The sequence below is a fragment of the Neoarius graeffei genome, chromosome 2 (genome assembly GCF_027579695.1).
Source record: "Neoarius graeffei isolate fNeoGra1 chromosome 2, fNeoGra1.pri, whole genome shotgun sequence".
In the NCBI taxonomy this organism is placed as follows: domain Eukaryota; kingdom Metazoa; phylum Chordata; class Actinopteri; order Siluriformes; family Ariidae; genus Neoarius; species Neoarius graeffei.
The window spans coordinates 54,514,238-54,537,337 of record NC_083570.1 but is presented as its reverse complement, the minus strand read 5'-3'; the positions used below and the strand labels follow the sequence as shown (position 1 = coordinate 54,537,337).

At 40.3% G+C, this 23,100-nt stretch overlaps 2 protein-coding genes across 4 annotated transcripts in view; both read left to right on the top strand.

The window, feature by feature from the left end:
• hdac10 (histone deacetylase 10) overlaps positions 1-7,611 on the top strand; it is a 42,008-nt gene extending 34,397 nt beyond the window's left edge. For both annotated transcript variants that reach the window (XM_060914428.1, XM_060914427.1), the window contains 2 exons: positions 2,446-2,611; positions 5,949-7,611. In XM_060914428.1, coding sequence (XP_060770411.1) covers positions 2,446-2,611; positions 5,949-5,977 — 195 coding nt within the window. In that variant the 3' untranslated portion in view covers positions 5,978-7,611. The remainder of the gene's footprint in view (positions 1-2,445; positions 2,612-5,948) is intronic.
• Positions 7,612-11,469: 3,858 nt separating this feature from the next.
• Positions 11,470-23,100, top strand: part of parvb (parvin, beta) — a 30,402-nt gene continuing 18,771 nt past the window's right edge. The window contains exon 1 of one of the 2 annotated variants that reach the window (XM_060914429.1): positions 11,470-11,759. In XM_060914429.1, coding sequence (XP_060770412.1) covers positions 11,645-11,759 — 115 coding nt within the window. In that variant the 5' untranslated portion in view covers positions 11,470-11,644. Of the gene's footprint in view, positions 11,760-22,531; positions 22,616-23,100 lie in introns of those variants that run through there. The other variant, XM_060914430.1, reaches the window with a different exon arrangement.

The window sequence follows — 23,100 nt, the reverse complement described above, 5'->3', positions numbered from 1 at the left end:
CAGCCAGTCTCCGGACCTGAATCCTATAGAAAATCTATGGAGAGAGCTGAAGCTCAGAGTTGCCAAGCGACAGCCACGGAATCTTGATGATTTAGAGGTCATTTGCAAAGAAGAGTGGACCAAAATTCCTCCTAATATGTGCAGAAACCTGGTCAACGTCTGACCTCTGTGCTTGCTAATAAGGGGTTTGCCACAAAGTACTAAGTCCTTTTGGCAAGAGGGTTCAAATACTTATTTTCCTCAATAAAATTTAAATAAATTATTACAAATTCTTTAAAGTCGATTTCTTGATTTTCTTTGTGATATTCTGTCTCAGCATGTTAGACTACACCTACCATTAATATTACAGACTGATCGAGTCTTTATTAGTGGCCAAACCAACAAAATCAGCAAGGGATCAAATACTTGTTTTCCCCACTGTGTGTGTGTGTGTGTGTGTATATGTGTATATATATATATATATATATATATATATATATATATATATATATACACACAGTGGTGCTTGAAAGTTTGTGAACCCCTTAGAATTTTCTATATTTCTGCATAAATATGACCTGAAACATCATCAGATTTTCACACAAGTCCTAAAAGTAGATAAAGAGAACCCAGTTAAATAAATGAGACAAAAATATTATACTTGGTCATTTATTTATTGAGGAAAATGATCCAATATTACATATCTGTGAGTGGCAAAAGTATGTGAACCTCTAGGATTAGCAGTTCATTTGAAGGTGAAATTAGAGTCAGGTGTTTTCAATCAAGAGGATGACAATCAGGTGTGAGTGGGCACCCTGTTTTATTTCAAGAACAGGGATCTATCAAAGTCTGATCTTCACAACATGTTTGTGGAAGTGTATCATGGCACGAACAAAGGAGATTTCTGAGGACCTCAGAAAATGCATTGTTGATGCTCATCAGGCTGGAAAAGGTTACAAAACCATCTCTAAAGAGTTTGAACTCCACCAATCCACAGTCAGACAGATTGTGTACAAATGGAGGAAATTCAAGACCATTGTTACCCTCCCCAGGAGTGGTCAACCAACAAAGATCACTCCAAGAGCAAGGCGTGTAATAGTCGGCGAGGTCACAAAGGACCCCAGGGTAACTTCTAAGCAACTGAAGGCCTCTCTCACATTGGTTAATGTTAATGTTCATGAGTCCACCATCAGGAGAACACTGAACAACAAATGGGGTGCATGGCAGGGTTGCAAGGCAAAAGCCACTGGTCTCCAAAAAGAACATTGCTGCTCATCTGCAGTTTGCTAAAGATCACGTGGACAAGCCAGAAGGCTATTGGAAAAATGTTTTGTGGATGGATGAGACCAAAATAGAACTTTATGGTTTAAATGAGAAGCGTTATGTTTGGAGAAAGGAAAGCACTGCATTCCAGCACAAGAACCTTATCCCATCTGTGAAACATGGTGGTGGTAGTATCATGGTTTGGGCCTATTTTGCTGCATCTGGGCCAGGACAGCTTGCAATCATTGATGGACCAATGACTTCTGAATTATACCAGCGAATTCTAAAGGAAAATGTCAGGACATCTGTCCATGAACTCAATCTCAAGAGAAGGTGGGTCATGCAGCAAGACAACGACCCTAAGCACACAAATCATTCGACCAAAGGATGGTTATAGAAGAATAAATTTAATGTTTTAGAATGGCCAAGTCAAAGCCTGACCTTAATCCAATCGAAATGTTGTGGAAGGACCTGAAGCGAGCAGTTCATGTGAGGAAACCCACCAACATCCCAGAGTTGAAGCTGTTCTGTACAGATGAATGGACTAAAATCCCTCCAAGCCGGTGTGCAGGACTGATCAACAGTTACCGGAAATGTTTAGTTGCAGTTATTGCTGCACAAGGGGGTCACACCAGATACTGAAAGCAAAGGTTCACATACTTTTGCCACCCACAGATATGTAATATTGGATCATTTTTTTCAATAAATAAATGACCAAGCATAATATTTTTCTCATTTGTTTAACTGGGTTCTCTTTATCTACTTTTAGGATTTGTGAGAAAATCTGATGATGTTTTCGGTCATATTTATGCAGAAATATAGAAAATTCTAAAGGGTTCACAAACTTTCAAGCACCACTGTATATATGTGTGTGTGTGTATGTATGTGTGTATATATAATAATATATTTATTATATATATATATATATATATATATATATATATATATATATATAATATAATATATATATTTATATTATATAATATATTTTATATATATATATATATATATATATATATATATATATATATATATTATACAATATATACATACATATATATTGTGTGTGTGTGTGTGTGTGTATATATATATATATATATATATATATATATATATATATATATATATATATATACACACACACACTATATATATATATATGTATGTGTGTGTAATGTTTTAATGTGGTACTTTATTTATTAGGGCTGTGACAGAGACATGGTGAGGGCTACAGGAGCCTCTCTCTCTGGGGCTCCTGCTCCATCCCTTGGGCCTCTGGACCCTCCTCTGACTAAAGATGTGGAGGCTATAGAGGCACAGAGGCAGAGACTGCAGAAGCAGTGGGGTCTATTGTTGAACACAACACAAAGTGAGTTAATGTTTCTTTGACCATAGCTTATTTTGAATTCTTGTATCTGTTTTTGTTCAGGAAGTGTTTAATTATTAGTGATTAATTATCTCTGACAGTAGCATGGATTAAAGTTTTCCGTCGTGTGACGGATTTCCGTCAACTGAACTCTCCCAAGCCCAAATGTGAGGTTGGTGCTGATCCGAGGAGAATTAAAATGACAGGTGGTTGGGTAGAGATTGGGTTATAACACTGATGTGTTGCAACGCCATCAACTATCAGCAGGATTTATTTAACTTTTTTGTTTTTGAGTCATGCTTTGTGTCGTTCATTTCCTATGTTTGATCATGTTTAAACGTTCGCTGTCTACGGTGCGGCATTAAAAAAACATGCGCTGTCAAAATTGGCAAAATACATTCCAATGTGCTTGGGGTGCTTGTGTCTGACCATTTCTGTTTTGTATTAAATTAAATCTTGCCAAAATGACTTAGTTCAAACCTGGGCATATAGAAATAGAGCATGTTAAAAAAAAAAAACGAAAAAATAAACCCCGGAAAGCCCGCTCCTCTGCTTCAGCCAGACTTGAAGACCCGACGGTGCAATGCTTGCAGACTGTCAGAAGTAATTAGACCTAAATTTATAGCTAACAAATCAGCAGACGCCCCAACAATTATTATTTTCGTTAGGCCAATGTGTAAGGTATGTTAGAACCGTGCCTTACAGCCTACGTTATATCACAATTTAAAGGACGTTTGAGGAGTTGGAGGCTGCGAGCGCAATGATGTTCCGACATGCTCTAAACTTTATTCCCTGAAAATCATACACCAGCGTTCAATGCCCCAAACAGTCAAAATGTCTAGAAGACTACGGTTAAATAATAATCATAGCCTACTAAGTTAAATTACGTCAAAACATCTGTTTCTGGCCTATGAAATGATGGAGGAAAATGAGAACGAACGCAAAGTAGATAGCAGCCAACTTCACGCGATCTTTTAGGTAACTTAACACTCGTGTTGGCCACAATATTTCTCTTAATAATAAAATCTTGAATTGTTTTTGAAGTCGTATTCAACACAAAGTAAGGTCAAATTATAATTTTAATTTAAGCGAAGATCCAAACTTTTTTCTGTATTGACGTCGAGCATAGAGGAGCATGTCATTCGGCTTTCAGTTTCGGCAGCATGGATGCGCTTTACATGAAAGAAGGCACTGATGTGTCTGCCATCGATAAAGGTGTAAAAAAACAAGTGGAGGTGGGCTTGGCTGTACGAAATAGGTGAAAACGGAAAGCCATTTAGTTCATGGTGCAAAAAACTAAACATTCCAGGCGCTTGCATTTGTGTGGTTTGCCACAAAAAATAATATACGGAAGCAATGGAAAGAGAGTGCAATAAATTGAATATATTAATCCATTAATTAATTGATGATAAAGTTATCAGTTCTAAGTTAACCATTCTCAGAATTTCATCGAAATCCACCCATAACCCCCCCCCCTGTAAATTTTCAGTCAAATAATTTTTTTTTTGCTTTAATCCATGTAGTAGTCCCAGCTGTAAATTCAAATCACAGATTTATATTCGTGTGCTCATTCTAATGTTATTGTTTCTATATCACATTCACAGGGAATATGGCAGAAAATGGATGACTTGTTCAGTGAAACTAAATGTTTATAATGGTGCATGCATGTACAGTGTTGTGCAAAAATATTCATCCCCCTTGATGTTTGTCCTGTTTTGTCGCATTACAAGCTAGAATTAAAATGGATTTTTGGAGGGTTAGCACCATTTTGATTTACACAATATGCCTACAACTTTTAAAGGTGCAAATTGTTGTTTTCTTGTGGCCCAAACAATAATTAAGATGAAAAAAACCTGGAGTGTGCATAGGTATTCACTCCCCCCTTTCGTATGAAACCCCTAAATAAGAGCTGGTCCAACCAATTCACTTCATAAGTCACATAATTAGTTGATTAAGATCCACCTGTGTGCAATCCAAGTGTCACATGATGAGTCACATGATGTCTGTATAAATCAACCTGTTCTAGAAGGACCCTGGTTCTACAACACTACTAAGCAAGCAACTCCAAACAAGTCAGAGACAAATTTGTGGAGAAGTATAGATCAGGGTTGGGTTATAAAAAAGATCCCAAACTTTGAATATCCCACAGAGCACCATTAAATCCATTATAGCAAAATGTTAAGAACATGGCACCACTCCAAACCTGACAAGAGAAGGCCGCCCACCAAAACTCACAGACCGGGCAAGGAGGGCATTAAGCAGAGATGCAACAAAGACACCAAAGATAACACTGAAGGAGCTGCAAAGATCCACAGTGGAGATGGGAGTATCTGTCCATAGGACCATTTTAAGCTGTACACCCCACAGAGCGGGGCTTTATGGAAGAGTGGCCAGAAAAAAAGTCATTGCTGAAAGAAAAAAAATAAAACACGTTTGGAGTTTGCCCAACAGCATGTGGCAGACTCCCTAAACACATGGAAGAAGATTCTCTGGTCAGATGAGACTAAAATGAATCTTTTTTTGGCCATCATGGGAAACGCCATGTGTGGTGCAAACCCAACACCCTGAGAACACCATTCCTACAGTGAAGCATGGTGGTGGCAACATCATGCTGTGGGAATTTAAATTTTTTTTTTTATATCTGCAGGGACACAAAAGCTGGTCAGGATTGAAGGAAAGATGGATGGCACTAAATACAGGGCAATTCTGGAGGAAAACCTGTTTGAGACTGGGATGAAGGTTCACGTTCTGGCAGGACAATGACCCTAAACATACAGTACTGCTAAAGCTACACTAGAGTGGTTTAAAGGGAAACATTTAAACATCTTGAAAGGGCCTAGTCAAAGCCCAGACCTCAATCCAATTGAGAATCTGTGGCATAACTTGAAGATTGCTGCACACCAATGAAACGCATCTAACTTGAAGGAGTTGGAGCAGTTTTGCTTTGAGGAATGGGCAAAAATCCCAGTGGCTAGATGTGCAAAGCTAATAGAGACATACCCCAAGAGACTTGCAGCTGTAATTGTAGCAAAAGGTGGCTCTACAAAGTATTGACACTTTTTTTGGGGGGAGGGGCGTGAATGCCTATGCACACTCCAGATTTGTGCTTCTTCATCTTGATTATTGTTTGTCACAATAAACAATTTTCACCTTTAAAGTTGTAGATATGTTGTGTAAATCAAATGGTGCTAACCCTCCAAAAATCCATTTAAATTCCAGCTTGTAATGCGACAAGCATTAAATGTCAAGTATTCAATCCCCCTTGACAAACGCCAAGGGGGATTGAATACTTTTGCAAGACACTGTATGGTAATGTGGGTGTCTGTGTGTTCAATTTCAGAAAATGGAACAGCGAGTCAGGACAGATGAAGATTCCCCCTGCAAAAGAATAGAAGATTTCTATAAGCAAAGGATAGCGGTCACCCAATTAATGATGGGTGACAATTTTATTTTTGTTTTTACAACCCAGATTCCAACGTTAGGATGGTGTATCAAACATAAATAAAAACTGAATGCAATGATTTGCAAGTCATTTTCAACCTATATTCAATTGAATACAAAGACAAGCTATTTAAATTTCAAACTGAAACTTTTTTTTTGTATAAATATACACTCATTCTGCATTTGATGGCTGCAAAACATTCCAAAAATGTTGGGACAGGGAAACGAGTGGGAAAGTTGTGGAATGCTTAAAGACCTGTTTAGGACATTCTCCAGGCAAACAGGTTAATTGGCAACTGGAAAGGCTCAGTCGTTCACAAGCATGGATTTGTGAAAAACTGCATGGGCAAACAGTTTAAAACATTTCTCAACGTGCATTTCTCACAAGGAATTTAAGGATTTCACCATCAAAAATCCATAATGTCATCAAAGGATTCAGAGAATCCAGAGAAATCTCTATGCAAGGGGCAAGGCCGAAAACCAGTATTGAACACCCGTGACCTTTGATCCCTCAGGTGGCACTGCATTAAAAACCGACATGACTGTATAAAGTATATTCCTACATGGGCTCGGGAACACTTTGGAAAAGCATTGTCGATAAACACAGTTCATTGCTGCATCTGCCATGTAAAGCAAAAGCCATATATCCACAACATTCAGAATCGTTGCCAAATTCTCTGGGTCTGAGCTCATCTGAGATGGACTGACGCAAAATGGAAAAGTATGCTGTGGTCTGACAAATCCACATTTTGAATTATTTTTTAAAATAATGGACATTTATGTCTTCCAGGCTAAAGAGGTAAAGGACAATCTAGACCGATACAAGCACAAAGCTCAAAAGCCAGCATCTGTGGTGGTATGGGTAACTTGCACATCTGTCAAGGCACCATGCTATCATCCATAAGACTTCTTTTTCAGGGATATCCCTGCTTATTCCAGTGAGACAATGCCAAGCCACATACTGTAGTAAGAGTGCAGGTGCTAAACTGGCCTGCCAGCCTCCCATTGGAAATGTTTGGCACATTATGAAGCATAAAATATGACAACCGAGACCCTGGACTGTTGAGCAGCTGAAATTATATATCAAACAAGAATGGGAAAGAATTTCACCTGAAAGAATTTCAGTTAGCATCCTCAGTTCTCAAACGCTTACTTAGGGTTGTTAAAAGAAAAGGTGATGTAACACAGCAGTAAGCATGCCCCTGTCCCAACTATTTTGGAGCATGTTGCAAGCATCAATTTCAGAATGAGTGTATATTTACAAAAGACAAAGTTTCAGTTTGAATATTAAAAGTCTTTGTGTTGTTTTCAAATGGGTCAAAAAGGACTCTCAAATAATTTGCAGTTTGTTTGTTTTACACAATGTCCCAACATTGTTGGAAGTATGTATGTTTATTTTTTGGTGGGTGGTATGTATGAGAACTGGCTTTAAACGTGACAATGATATTCTTATTAGAACACGTTTTATATGTATAGATTTGATGGATGATTAAATCCCCCATTGCCACAATGAAAAATGTAAAGTCTGTCCTGATTTAGTAAAAGAGAATGATTAGCATAAATTCTTTACAGTGTCATGTTTTATTAAATATACTGCTTTTAATGCTAATGTTCTGAAATTGGGTCAAAATGACATCTTTTACGTATTAAATTCAAGGGGAAAGGATTGTCAAAAATATCTACAGTATATCATTGAAATACAGTGTGTAGTTTAAAATGCATATTATGAAGATGAGTTAATGGGACACTGAGTACGAAGATAACAGAATATGATGATTTAAGATACAGTGGATATTACAGTGAGATCATTCATGTGTCCACTAATAAACTTTATATAACACAGGTTCATTTGTAACCGGTTATCTGTAATATGTAATATTTGTACATTTTACTTTTTTAAAACTAAGATTGGATTTTGTCATTGGTATTTAGAATTAAACAAATTTTAATTAAAGATAAAATGGGTAAAAAATGCACTCATGAGATTTCTCCTCCGGATCTTCAGGCTGCTAAATTTCCAGCCATGATCCTGGCAGTGGGAGGAGGCAGAGGCAGTATGAAAAGCCAAACGGTCCATAAACATGGCAAATGTGTCTGGTTTTGAAGTATTAATGCAGATATTTAAACTAAACTGCTTGCTAATAAACTAATTAAATACTACAAATAAATGAATGAGGAGAATGTTCATCTATTTGATAATAGTAACAGATCACATTTAATTTACAATTAAGCATGACAACATCCAAACACTGGCACAAAAAGTCCTGTATTATGAAAAATGTTTTATCAAAATGTAAAAAAAAAAAAAAAATGGCTGTTAACATGAAGAGTTATCAAACTTAAAGGTCTGCTATAGTTTGATCTCAGCATTGAATAGTGAACTTTGACAATCACAAGTGAAAGATGTCTCTGAACGTTTCACAAACTACCTGAAAATCACAGATGGTGACTCCTAAAGGTTCAGAAACAAACTTGTACACACATGACTTCTATATCTAAAGGAGACTTTATTAATGTAAGATTTCAATCAGAGGTTATGATATGTGACTAATTCTTTTATCTCTGCACAATTTTATTATTTTGCAAATGACAGAGAAAAGCAAGGCTGTTGGAAAAACAAGTGAGGTTTTTTTTTTTATCGTAAATTCTAACAATTTCCAAAACACAACAATTGCTAATGTGACTGAGTAATCTCGGGAGCTTTCTTTCAAAACAGTTATGTCTTTCCCAAATCAAGGAGCTGTTGTTTATAGTAATCTACAATAAGTAAGTGTTTTATCTTTATCAGAATCATGCTGGATCCGGGAACACTGGACTCATTAACACCTGGGGCAAGTAGCCGATCGACTTCCTAGCATGTTTTTGGGAGGTGGGAGGAAACCCAAGAACCTGGAGGAAACCCATGGGAACAAGGAAAGAATGTGCATGGAAGATCCACCCAGGCTTAAACCCGATCTCAGGATCGAAGCAAGGATCCTGGAGCTGTGAGCCAGCAACCTAATGCTATTTAATCACATGTACTGTAGATTTGGGGGGTTGTTGCATTCTGGAAAGCTCAGAAAAGTTTGTTGGACACACTACCAGATGACACACTGTCAAATAAATGAAAGTTAAAAAAAAAAGCTTTTGTGTCCAATTCTACTAAACTAGATTCGTCTTTTCTTTTACTACTAGTGTTTGTGGAGAGATGGTTGTGGTTTGCGTCCTTGTGCCACAGAGCAATCCTCATCTCATCTCATTGTCTCTAGCCGCTTTATCCTTCTACAGGGTCGCAGGCAAGCTGGAGCCTATCCCAGCTGACTACGGGTGAAAGGCGGGGTACACCCTGGACAAGTCGCCAGGTCATCACAGGGCTGACACATAGACACAGACAACCATTCACACTCACATTCACACCTACAGTCAATTTAGAGTCACCAGTTAACCTAACCTGCATGTCTTTGGACTGTGGGGGAAACCGGAGCACCCGGAGGAAACCCACGCGGACACGGGGAGAACATGCAAACTCCACACAGAAAGGCCCTCGCCGGCCACGGGGCTCGAACCTGGACCTTCTTGCTGTGAGGCAACAGCGCTAACCACTACACCACCGTGCCGCCCTCATCGCCAGTCCTGACTATGAAAAATATGTAACAAAAAATAATTACCATTGCTAGTTTTTGGTAGCTTAGGTAGAGACCAGCTCTTTTATTATTGCTGTTTCTTCCATGTTTTCTTGATGTTGTCTTCTAGAAATGGTACACTAAAACTTAGCTTCGAAGCCACAAAATGCAACTTTGATGGAAAAAATAAATAATAAATTGCTTACCTCTCTTCACATCAAAAGAAGGAGGAAAGTTCCGCTTGTTTTGATATGGCAAATTATTAACATGAGGAAATACTTGTAATTCGCAACTAAAAAGACTGCAGCTACACTAGCAACTTGACCTTGCTTTCTAGTGAGATCGTGTTGTGCTTTCACAGAACTGGGTTTTCGCGCCCAAACCACAGGAAGTCCATACAAGGTTATAGAAACCCTAATGAGGCTGAGGTGACAATCTAGTTTAAAAAAAAAAGTTAGAAAAATTACAGTGGGTGCTTTTCTAATATTCTTATGCGGCTATTGAAACAATGTATGGTCCGACAAAGGGGGGTGTCACGGGCACCCCAGGACCCCTCCAGCTAGCCCCTGTAAAGCAAGTTTAAAAATGACTTCAGTTCTCCTTTAAATGCGGTCAATAAGGAGGGAAAGTAATCTCATCGCCCCCTACTGGATGCATTCCAACCTCTATGGCAAAATGAATGGGAATATCTTTTCAAAAAATTGCATTTAGGGTTACACTTCAAAGTTAAGACAATGGCTTCCATATGTTGTGCATGTCGGGCAGCTCTATCGATCCTGGTGATCATACTTTATTTTTTCCACCGATTTGAATTGTTTTGAATGTTTTTTAATAAGCTGATCAAAGACTACACGGACCTGACGTTGCGTATGTGACGTCACCGCAAGTCTAGCGCCTTTCCAAATCTGTAGCAGGTAGCGGCCGGCGAGTAGCCTACATCAACATGCCGATTTGTATAGCGTGGTTGGTGGAGTATTTCTGTACCAATAAGAAATGCATCCCTTGTGGGGATAACCATTACAGATCAGGGCATGTAGTCAACTGCTGCTATTCACAGGGAGAGCTATCAGCACTCGTAAGGGCTAGTATGAAGAACAAAACTTATCAAGCCTACTGCTGACGTAATATGAGCGACTCTGACTAGACAGTTTGGTTGTAGTCTGTTTCTGCCAGGTTAGGCGCAATTTCGAGCTTTTAAAAGACAGCGAAATTTCCCCTGATACTTTCACAGTTAGTAGATAATCCCAATATCTCATTATCTCTAGCCGCTTTATCCTGTTCTACAGGGTCGCAGGGAAGCTGGAGCCTATCCCAGCTGACTACAGGTGAGAGGTGGAGTACACCCTGGACAAGTCACCAGGTCATCGCAGGGCTGACAGACACAGACAACCATTCACACTCACAGTCAATTTAGAGTCACCAGTTAACCTAACCTGCATGTCTTTGGACTGTAGGGGAAACCAGAGCACCCGGAGGAAACCCACACGGACACCATGCAAACTCCGCACAGAAAGGCCCTCGTCGGCCACGGGACTCGAACCCGGGCCTTCTTGCTGTGAGGCGACAGCGCTAACCACTACACCACCATGCCACCCTAATCCCAACATATTTTTGGGGGGTGTACAAGTTCCACGTCATAACTTCGTGGGATTTTTTTAAAAATCGGGTCTATGGGATTTTCAATAGTATGGCTCTCGGTTTAGGAACGCTACCACTAGGATCGCTGTGTTTCACTTTCCCTCCCTATATATTCTCTACATTTATGGACCTTTTGGCGTTCCATATATCAGACCGGTGACTATAAAGAGTCACCCTTCGTCCACTGTTGGTCCGAAAGCAGGCCGCTCTGTCTGCGCCGCTCTGTCTGCGCCGCTCTAGAGCTTTAACGTGGCACTTCTGTTACCCCCAGGTGCGCTCTGAAGTGTACTGAGTGCGTCCTTTCCGGATTTGAAACACAGCCCTGGATGAAAAGGAAATCTGAGCAGTTTGAGAGATGTCCGCTACTTCTTCGGCCAGGTCTGCGGCGCATTCAGGAAAGATGAAGAAAGACGAGTCTTTTCTCGGGAAGCTCGGAGGAACGCTGGCTCGCAAGAAGAAGGCAAAAGAAGGTAAAAAAAAATCCCAATAGATATTATAAAAGAGATGTGACCATGCAACGTTGTTGTCCAGAAGAGCTACTGTCCATGGTGCTGTTTTATATACACTTCATTTTGAGCAGTGAGATGGGTTTTGTCTGGCATCAGTCATCTCTAGCAGTTCAATCATGTTCATTCAGAGAATATCCTGGTATTAAGCGTATCTGGTATTAAGTCACTGATACCCAGTGAAGACATGTGAAAAAGACAAACTGCAGGATGGCACTGGTGCCCATGAAGCGAACATAAATAGACACCTATGCCAGGAATGCAGGGATGTTAAGATAACAGTATTTATTTTTCTGCCTTTGTTGTAACCCCAGAGGCATGACTGTTTCGAACGAATAACAACTTCTGTTGTCCATGCTTATTTAAATACACATTAACTTTAGTTTCATTGGTCACCCCACTGTTATGTGTGAACAGCTGCAAAGTGTGTGTGTGTGTAAGAGAGAGAGAGACAGAGTTGCTTCAGAGCCAACTCATTCATGATTGCTAAACACTCTTATTTAGAAACCCTTAACAAATAGACCAAGTTACTTGACAGATTTAATTATATGAAATAGAAGCTTCTTCTTCTTCTTCTTTTTTTTTTAAACCAGGACAAACTTTCAATTAACCAGCTCTTAAAATTGTTTGACAGCCTCTGACAGTGTGCATTATTGTCTCAATACTTCCTCTGTGCCTGGTTAATTTAAAAAAATGAGGAATATTGTAACCATTGTTTTGTCTATCAGCAATTAAGTTGCTCAGGAAACTGTCCTGATGACCAAACTGCAACCATGTGAAGTGGCCAAGGCTGACTGTTGGACTAAAATAGCGTAATGATAGCGTCATATCAGTTTGGTAATACTGGTGACATTCTGTTATGGACCAGGCATGTGTAGGATTAGTGTGGTGTTGGGTTTGATCTTTTACCCCTTTGGACATAATTGCGAATGTCATTTTAGGCAATTATGAATTGATATGAAAATATGGGACAACAGTATGAGGAAAAATGCACAAATTAAAGTATTCCGCCCTTTTACTTGTGTAGGTTTTAAAGACAGGGCTAGAGCACGACAGAAAGGGGAGGGGGTTAAAGGTGCTGACTGCAAAGTTGAATTCTGGATAAAATGTTCTATTTCTATTGCTGTTAGTTTTGAGATGTTTTGATGCTGCACACACTGTGTATCCAATGTGTCAGTTTTGCCAAGACAAAATGTGTCCTGCATTTTACAATTCCAGAGATTGCCAAACCAAGTGAGCAACAATATCACGTGACCACCATAGGGTGTGTTTGACCTACTTCTAACCAAAACAAGTCAGCATGGGCAAACATGGCAGACTCTGCTCTCACTCCAGCTAAAAGCCAGCAGAAAAGCAAAGGAAAGCCTGCCTAGTGAGTGCAACTGCAAGATAGAGCAAGGTTAGAGCATGTGTCATTTTTCTGGACAGATAACTAAATCGGGCGGCACGGTGGTGTAGTGGTTAGCACTGTCGCCTCACAGCAAGAAGGTCCTAGGTTCGAGCCCCGGGGCCGGCGAGGGCCTTTCTGTGTGGAGTTTGCATGTTCTCCCCGTGTCCGCGTGGGTTTCCTCCGGGTGCTCCGGTTTCCCCCACAGTCCAAAGACATGCAGGTTAGGTTAACTGGTGACTCTAAATTGACCGTAGGTGTGAATGTGAGTGTGAATGGTTGTCTGTGTCTATGTGTCAGACCTGTGATGACCTGGCGACTTGTCCAGGGTGTACCCCGCCTTTCGCCCGTAGTCAGCTGGGATAGGCTCCAGCTTGCCTGCGACCCTGTAGAAGGATAAAGCGGCTAGAGATAATGAGATGAGATGAGATGAGATAACTAAATCATTCTAGCTAGTGCTTAGCTATCTTAGCCTCAGAATGCATGGGCTCAACTCCACGGTAGCGAGTATGGAGTTATATACCTAATGTTTTGATCTTGGAGAAAGAAACGATAACACAAAAGCAGTAATAGAGAAAGGATATATTCATCTTTTGTTTCACGGATCTATTCACGAATGTCAACCACAAATTACATACCTGCGACTCAAAACTCTCTGAGGTTGATGCAGAGTTACAATGTTTTCCATGTGTCACCATGTTGGTGTGATGCAGTTCCACAGTTATGCTAATTAGTTAAAGCTCCTCGCATTCTGTTATTTCTGTAGGGCCTTACTGTTTACCTCAAGAGGTAGGAAAACGGTCTCAAAACGGAGAAAAGCAACCCTCAGCACATCAAAATGATCACGTCTTGTCCACATGATCGTGTTCTTGCAAGACATAGGAAAATGCCATGCACAATAAAAAAAAGTAAAAATTCAAATGACTTTGCAGTCAGCACCTTTTTAAATTTAAAAGGAAAAATAATTAAGACAGTTATGGATAAAGAGGATGAAGTCCAGGCTATCTATCTCATCTCATTATCTCTAGCTGCTTTATCCTGTTCTACAGGGTCGCAGGCAAGCTGGAGCCTATCCCAGCTGACTACGGGCGAAAGGCGGGGTACACCCTGGACAAGTCACCAGGTCATCACAGGGCTGACGCATAGACAACCATTCACACTCACATTCACACCTACGGTCAATTTAGAGTCACCAGTTAACCTAACCTGCATGTCTTTGGACTGTGGGGGAAACCGGAGCACCCGGAAGAAACCCACGCGGACACGGGGAGAACATGCAAACTCCGCACAGAAAGGCCCTCGCCGGCCACGGGGCTCAAACCCAGACCTTCTTAGGTGACAGCGCTAACCACTACACCACTGTGCCGCCCCAGTTTATTTATCTCATCTCATCTCATCATCTGTAGCCGCTTTATCCTGTTCTACAGGGTCGCAGGCAAGCTGTAGCCTATCCCAGCTGACTACGGGCAAAAGGCGGGGTACACCCTGGACAAGTCGCCAGGTCATCACAGGGCTGACACAGGCAACCATTCACATTCATACCTATGGTCAATTTAGAGTCACAAGTTAACTTAACCTGCATGTCTTAATTTCCCTGAGGGAACCCTCCCAAAGGGATCAATAAAGTTTTATCTAATCTAAGGACTGTGGGGGAAACCGGAGCACCCGGAGGAAACCCACACGGACAACATGCAAACTCCACGCAGAAAGGCCCTCGCCAGCCATGGGGCTCAAACCCGGACCTTCTTGTTGTGAGGCGACAGCGCTAACCACTACACCATTGTGCCGCCCCAGTTTATCTATATTTAACACAAATGCAGTAAAAACAATTTTGTGATGCAGCCTACCTCAAGTGAGCCATCAGTGTTCATGTCATATAAAATGTTGCATAAATGTTATCATATTGTAATGAATCTTACCAGTGCCAAGAGAGGACTTTGTTTATTTTTCCAAGGTATTACATATTGTCTTTGCTTGTTTCTTTTTGTCATTCAAAAAGGGTCTCGAACACAAAATATTGAGCTATTAGTTGCCTAATGTCCACCTAACCTTTGAGACTGGTGTTGTGTGCTTAACTATTTAAACAGTAATTTTATATGATATTGTGAAGTTCAGTTGTTAATTGAACTGGGTTGTATATAGAAATTTGCCACCACTGATACAAAAAATATACAGCGACAGTATGGCATCACATATATTATTTCAATGGTAGATGTACACACTTTGGTAATGGTATTGGTAAATACTTTATAATAAATTAAATTTAGATCCAGATTTATGCGATGCAGCTTTGTGACAATCTATTCTTAAAAGCACGATATACTAGTCCATCTCAAAAAATTAGAATATCATGAAAAAGTTCATTTTTTTCATAATTTAATTTAAGATTAGATTTCTCATCTCAGCATTTTTCTCTGAAGAACTTTCCTCATATCCCAGATGTGGACATACTGAGTACCCGAGAAGGAATTTTTAATGGCCAGGATACCCTTGGGACCATGAGCTGACTCCTGGTTGGAAAAATAATTTTCTAGATACAGTGGTGCTTGAAAGTTTGTGAACCCTTTAGAATTTTCTATATTTCTGCATAAATATAACCTAAAACATCATCAGATTTTCACACAAGTCCTAAAAGTAGATAAAGAGAACCAAGTTAAACAAATGACACAAAAATATTGTACTTGGTCATTTATTTATTGAGAAAAATTATCCAATATTACATATCTGTGAGTGGCAAAAGTATGTGAACCTCTAGGATTAGCAGTTAATTTGAAAGTGAAATTAGAGTCAGGTGTTTTCAATCAATGGGATGACAATCAGGTGTGAGTGGGCACCCTGTTTTATTTCAAGAACAGGGATCTATCAAAGTCTGATCTTCACAACACATGTTTGTGGAAGTGTATCATGGCACGAACAAAGGAGATTTCTGAGGACCTCAGAAAAAGCATTGTTGATGCTCATCAGGCTGGAAAAGATTGCAAAACCATCTCTAAAGAGTTTGGACTCCACCAATCCACAGTCAGACAGATTGTATACAAATGGAGGAAATTCAAGACCATTGTTACCCTCCCCAGGAGTGGTTGACCAACAAAGATCACTCCAAGAGCAAGGCGTGTAATAGTTGGCGAGGTCGCAAAGGACCCCAGGGTAACTTCTAAGCAACTGAAGGCCTCTCTCACATTGGCTAATGTTAATGTTCATGAGTTCACCATCAGGAGAACATTGAACAACAATGGTGTGCATGGCAGGGTTGCAAGGAGAAAGCCACTGCTCTCCAAAAAGAATGTTGCTGCTTGTCTGCAGTTTGCTAAAGGTCACACGGACAAGCCAGAAGGCTACTGGAAAAGTATTTTGTGTACAGATGAGACCAAAATAGAACTTTTTGGTTTAAATGAGAAGTGTTATGTTTGGAGAAAGGAAAACACTGCATTGCAGCATAAGAACTTTATCCCATCTGTGAAACATGGTGGTGGTAGTATCATGGTTTGGGCCTGTTTTGCTGCATCTGGGCCAGGACGGCTTGCCATCATTGATGGAACAGTGAATTCTGAATTATACCAGCAAATTCTAAAGGAAAATGTCAGGACATCTGTCCATGAACTGAATTTCAAGAGAAGGTGGGTCATGCAGTAAAACAACGACCCTAAGCACACAAGTCATTCTACCAAAGAATGGTTAAAGAAGAATAAAGTTAATGTTTTGGAATGGCCAAGTCAAAGTCCTGACCTTAATCCAATCGAAATGTTGTGGAAGGACCTGAAGTGAGCAGTTTATGTGAGGAAACCCACCAACATCCCAGAGTTGAAGCTGTTCTGTATGTAGGAATGGGCTAAAATTCCTCCAAGCCGATGTGCAGGACTGATCAACGGTTACTGGAAACGTTTAGTTGCAATTATTGCTGCACAAGGGGGTCACATCAGATACTGAAAGCAAAGGTTCACATACTTTTGCCACTCATGGATATGTAATATTGGATCATTTTCCTCAATAAATAAATGACCAAGTATAATATTTTTTGTCTCATTTGTTAAACTCGGTTCTCTTTATCTACTTATAGGACTTGTGTGAAAATCTGATGATGTTTTAGGTCATATTTATGCAGAAATATAGAAAATTCTAAAGGGTTCACAAACTTTCAAGCACCACTGTAGGTTTTGCTAGGGTGGTACTTCTGGGTGGATGACTCTCAGTGGTAGAAACAATTTGCTTTAAACAAACATAAGAGACTGAACCAAAACAAAGATTAGATATATCTTCAGCCTGAAAGCTTTATAGTTTCCTTTCCTGCTGGGTTTGCTATTTTGCATTGTGGACACTCCTGTCTGTCATCTGTTATCCTGTCTATCATCAGAATTTTTCTGACTGGTTTCTTTGCATAATGACTTGTTCACACTATCTGGTCCCTTAATTCCATTGCATAGATTAAAAAATTTGACATTTGCTAAATGAATTTAAAATGATTCAAACATTCTGTGTACTATCTAGTCAAAAGTTTGTGGGCATCTGCCGATAGATCTCACACATGCTCGTTGAAAATCCCATTCCAGATTTATTCCCACTTTGCTGTTATAATAAGCTCCATACTTTCCACTCAAAATTGTAGCATCTCTGTGTTTTTTTTTTATTCGTACAGCCACAAGAGTATTAGTGACATTACATTACAGGCATTTAGCAGACACTCTTGTCCAGAACGACGTGCAACATACCCAGAGCAGCCTGGTTAGGTGCTTTGCTCAAGGGCACTTCAGGCATTCCTGCTGGTCCAGAGAATTGAACTGGTGACCTTCTGGTCCTAAAGCTGCTTCTATAACCATCAGGCCATGACTTCCCCATCAAGGTGGTTGTTGTTGTTGTTTTGCAGTTTTTTCTGTAGTTAATTCTCTCTTGCTGACATTAGTATTATTCTGGTGAGTTTGACAACCCTCCCAAACCTCTTCTGTTATTCTACAACAGAGTTGAGACCAAATATTCACATACACTTATGCATCCAAACTCAGTTTTTCACAACTCCATGCATTTTATGTTATCAAACAGTTCCTGTGTTAACTATGGTATCTACTTTAACTGTATAAAGTATGCTTGGGATAATTTTCCTGCTGGAAGACTCGGTTGTGACCAAGTTTTAACTTTCTGGCTGATGTTCTGAGGTGTCAGTATTTCTGGATAATTGTCCACTCTCAGAATGTCATCTGTTCTCTGAAATGTACCGTTTCCTTTTTTTAGCAAAACACCCTCAACATGATGCAACTCTCCATGCTTCACAGTTCCATACATAGCTCTGAACATTATGACCAATGTTTCATCTGACCAGAGCACACCCCTCCAGGCTGTTAATTACCTGTACTCTTCAGTTTGGTTTTTTTATGCTGGGCTTGGAGTCAGGGCTTTTTCCTTGCACAACAGGGCATGGCAATGCCAACAGTGGTAGATGTACACACTTTGGTAATGGTATTGGTAAATACTTTGTAATAAATTCCATTTAGATCCAGATTTATGTGATGTGGCTTTGTGACAATCTGTTCTTTAAAGCACTATATACTAGTGCATCTCAAAGAATTAGAACATTAGAAGTTAATTTTTTTCATAATTTAATTCAAAAATGCATTACATATGAAGTGAAATATTTCAAGCCCTTTTTTGTTTTAATTTTGATGATTATGGCTTATTGCTCATTAAAATCAGAAATCCAGTATCTCAAATTATTACAGTATTTAAAAACGTTAATGCTGACACCTTTCTCTTATAGCCAGTATTAACTTTTTCAACAGTTTGTGCTACAGCAGCTCTTCTGTGGGATTGGACCATATGGGCTACCCTTCGTGCCCCATGTGAATCAATGAGCCTTTGACACCCTGTCATCAGTTCACCGGTTGTCCTTCCTTGGACCACTTTTGGTAGTTACTAACCACTGCATACTGGGAACACCCCACAAGAAAAAGAAGCAGCAGCAGCAGAAGAAGCATTTATTTGTCACATGCACAGTGAAATTCCTTTCTGTATTTAACCCATCTGAAGCAGTGAACACACGGAAGTGAGCAATGAGCACACACATAACCAGAGCAGTGGGCAGCTATACTACAGCGTCCGGGGAATAGTTGGGGGTTAGGTGCCTTGCTCAAGGGCACTTCAGTCCAAGGCCATCCCATGTTAACCTAACCTAACTGCATGTCTTTGGACTGTGGGGGAAACTGGAGCACCAGGAGGAACCTCACGCAGACATGAGGAGAACATGCAAACTCCACACAGAAAGGCCCCGTCGGCCACTGGGCTCAAACCCAGAACCTTCTTTTGCAGCATTGCTAACCACTACACCACCATGCTGCCCTAAGAGGTGCCATTTTGGAGATGCTCAGACCCAGTCATCTAGCCATCACAATTTGTCAAAGTCGCTCAGATCTTTACGCTTGCCCATTTTTTTCCTGCTTCCAACACAACAACTTCAAGAACTGACTGTTCTCTTGCTGCCTAATATCCCACCCCTTGACAGGTGCCACTGTAATGAGATAATCAACGTTATTCACTTCACCTGTCAGTGTTTTTAATTTTATGGCTAATCAGTGTATCTGCTTCATTAAAGGGCTTCCTCAGTGATGTCACACATCAAGAAAATAATGTTTAATAACTTCAGAAATATTGAAGCACATATGTTTACTTTGCATGCACAAACGTTCACATATTTGGAGTTATTTGGGAATTAATGGGGTGCTTGGTCATTAGAACATCATTAATTTCTCTAAATCTGTTTGAGCACAAATTATTATTTTGCATACACAAATGTGCACAAAGGATGCACAAATTGAAATACTTTTATTCACATTCTCATCATATGGGGTATCACAGAGGTTGATACTAATGTTGTTATAGTTTTCCTTGTTCCTGCTGTACTAATGCAGCTCTACCCGTGTTATCTTCCCAGAAGTAATTCTATGTTGTTGAGACATAACATTTGGTCTATGCGCATGCTCAATCAGTCATTTCAACAGTAAAAAGGGACAATAATATTAGTACCAAAAAGTGTGAATACAGAAATACAAGCCATGATGATGGTAATGCAAAGTGGCAAGGCCCAAATTTAACCTGTATACATAGGTGGCCTTTTAGTGACTAGACAAATATGAAGCAAATTAACATTATTATTTTTGGTCTGGGGCAGCACGGTGGCATAGTGGTTAGCACTGTTGCCTCACAGCAGGAAGGTTCTGGGTTTGAGCCCAGTGGCTGACGGAGACCTTTCTATGTGGAGTTTGCATCCCTGTATCTGCAAGGGTTTCCTCAGGGTGTTCTGGTTTCCCCCACAGTCCAAAGACATGCAGTTAGGTTAACTGGCTACTCTAAATTGCCCATAGGTGTGAGTGTGTGTGTGTTTGAATTGTTTCTTGTCTGGGGAAGCTGCAACAGGCCTAGCAAGCTGTCAGTGGAAGAAGTGTGCTCAAGATAGACGCAGACAGCCTTGTAACAGGCCGGCAACTGAGAGGCTAGATAGATAGATGACAGGATAGATAGTTAGATTGATTTCTGGTCTGACTGGTTGTCACTCTTGCAAGCTAATAAAAAATTTTTTTTAAAAAAGTGTTGTAATGTAGTGCAACAATGTCTTCAAATCAGGCACTTGTGTACACATCATTTTCCCCTGCCTGTTTTCTGGATGATCATTGAAAGTCCCCACAATAAAAGATCCTTACAAAGATTATACTAAAAATCTCCATCCATCTATTTTCTTCCACTTGTCCGAAGTCAGGTCACGGTGGCAGCAGACTAAGCAGGGTATTCCAAATGTCTCTCTCCCCAGCAACGCTTTCCAGTTCCTCCTGGGGAATCCCAAGGTGCTCCCAGGCCAGATGAGATATATAGTTTTTCCAGTGTGTTCTGGGTCTACCTCGAGGTCTACTCTCAGTTGGATGTGCCTGGAAAACCTCCAAAGGAAGGCGCTCAGGAGGCATCCTAATCAGATATCTGAACCACATCAGCTGACTCCTTTCGACATGAAGGAGCAGTGGCTCTACTCCAAGGTCCCTCCGGATGTCTGAGCTCCTCACCCTGTCTCTAAGGGTGAACCTAGCCACCCTACGGAGAAAGCTCATTTGAGCCGCTTGTATCTGCGATCTCATCCTTTCGGTCACTACCCAAAGCTCACGACAATAGGTGAGGGTTGGAACATAAATTGACTGACTGACTGACTGACTGGTAAATTGAAAGCTTTGCCTTCCGGTTCAGCTCCTTCTTCACCACGATGGACTGGTACAATGCCTGCATTACTGCTGACGCTGCCCCAATCCGCCTGTCCATATCACGCTCCATTTTACCATCATTCATGAAGACCCCAAAATACTTGAACTCCTTCACTTGGGGCAGCAACTCACTCCCAACCCAGAAGGAGCACTCCACCATTTTCCGGCAGAGAACCATGGCCTCAGACTTGGAGGTGCTGACTCTCATCCCAGCCACTTCACTCTCGGCTGCAAACTGTCCCAGTGCTTGCTGAAGGTCACACTCTGAAGAAGCCAACAGAACCACATCATCTGCAAAGAGCAGAGATGCAATTTTGAGGTTCCCAAACTGGACACCCTCCTCACCCTGGCTGTGCCTTGAGATCCCATCCGTGCATATAACAAGTGGGATCAGCAACAAGGGGCAGCCTCGGTGGAGTCCAACACCCACTGGGAACGTGTTTGACTTTATTCTGAGAATTCAGACACAGCTCACACTTTGCTTGTACAAGGACTGGATGGCTCGTAGCAATGGCCCCGATACCCCATACTCCCACAGTGCCCCCCCACAAGAGCCCCCGGGGTACACGGTCGTAAGCCTTTTCCAAATTAACAAAACACATGTAGACTGGCTGGTCATACTCCCATTAACCCCCCCAACAACCCTGCCAGGGTAAAGAGCTGGTCCACTGTTCCACAGCCAGAATGGAATCCGCATTGCTCCTCCTGAATCTGAGGTTGGAGCCTCTTTTCCAGCACCCTGAAATAAACTTTCCTAGTGACACTAAAAATCTGCAACTAAAATTATATATGAATGACGCAAAGTGTAGTTTTGAATTTGAATTCAGAAATCTGTTTTGTCTTACCATTTAAATGTGGATGGATGGGTTTAAAGATATAAACACATTGCAGCATTTTGGTCTGTACATATGGAATACTAAAATTAAAATGATATTGTAAAATAAGGATGTTTGAATTGCTAAGTAAAAATGTGGGTAAAGGCAATCAACAAACAGAGCTGTTACAGTTGTATTTCCTCATGCACAAGTTCATTTTTCTCAGATAAGCATGGAGGAACTGTGTGCCTGTGATCTGTCAATCTAAATGTTACTCACTGACGAGCATTAAGTGCAGTTGCATAAATGCAAGTCATTGCCTTCCACATACTTGTGGTCACATTCTCCACTGTTTCTGAACTGTAGTGACACAGAAGAAAGGTACTAAAAGTAAGTTGCATATAATTTTTTAATCTCTTGAACTTGTATATTTGATGTTCTGATTTTAACTTTGACTCACATTTTTTTTTTAATTGCTAATAATTTATTCTTATTATTTGACAGTGCACCTGAAGTAGTGGCCATATTTTTTTTAAATAAAAGGTGGTAGAAGTAACTCTATAATTCTTCAGTTTGTGCCTTGTTGCTCATTTGACAATTATGTGTCAACTCTAACCAGCCACACTCCAGAAATATCCAGAGCTTTATTTATTTATAGTTTTTATGGTGACTCCATGTGTGTCCTTGTTCAAATAGCTTTTAATATGTCTTGCAGGACATGCCTTCCTCGACATCTTCCTAGAGATATGGTTTGATGTTGAAGATGCATCTCTGCATCTATGGGAAAGTTGTTTTATATTTTAAGCAGCTTGAATGTATCACACTTGTAAGAAATGATATCTTAAGAGGTGAAGATCTCTTAAGTAAGGACACAT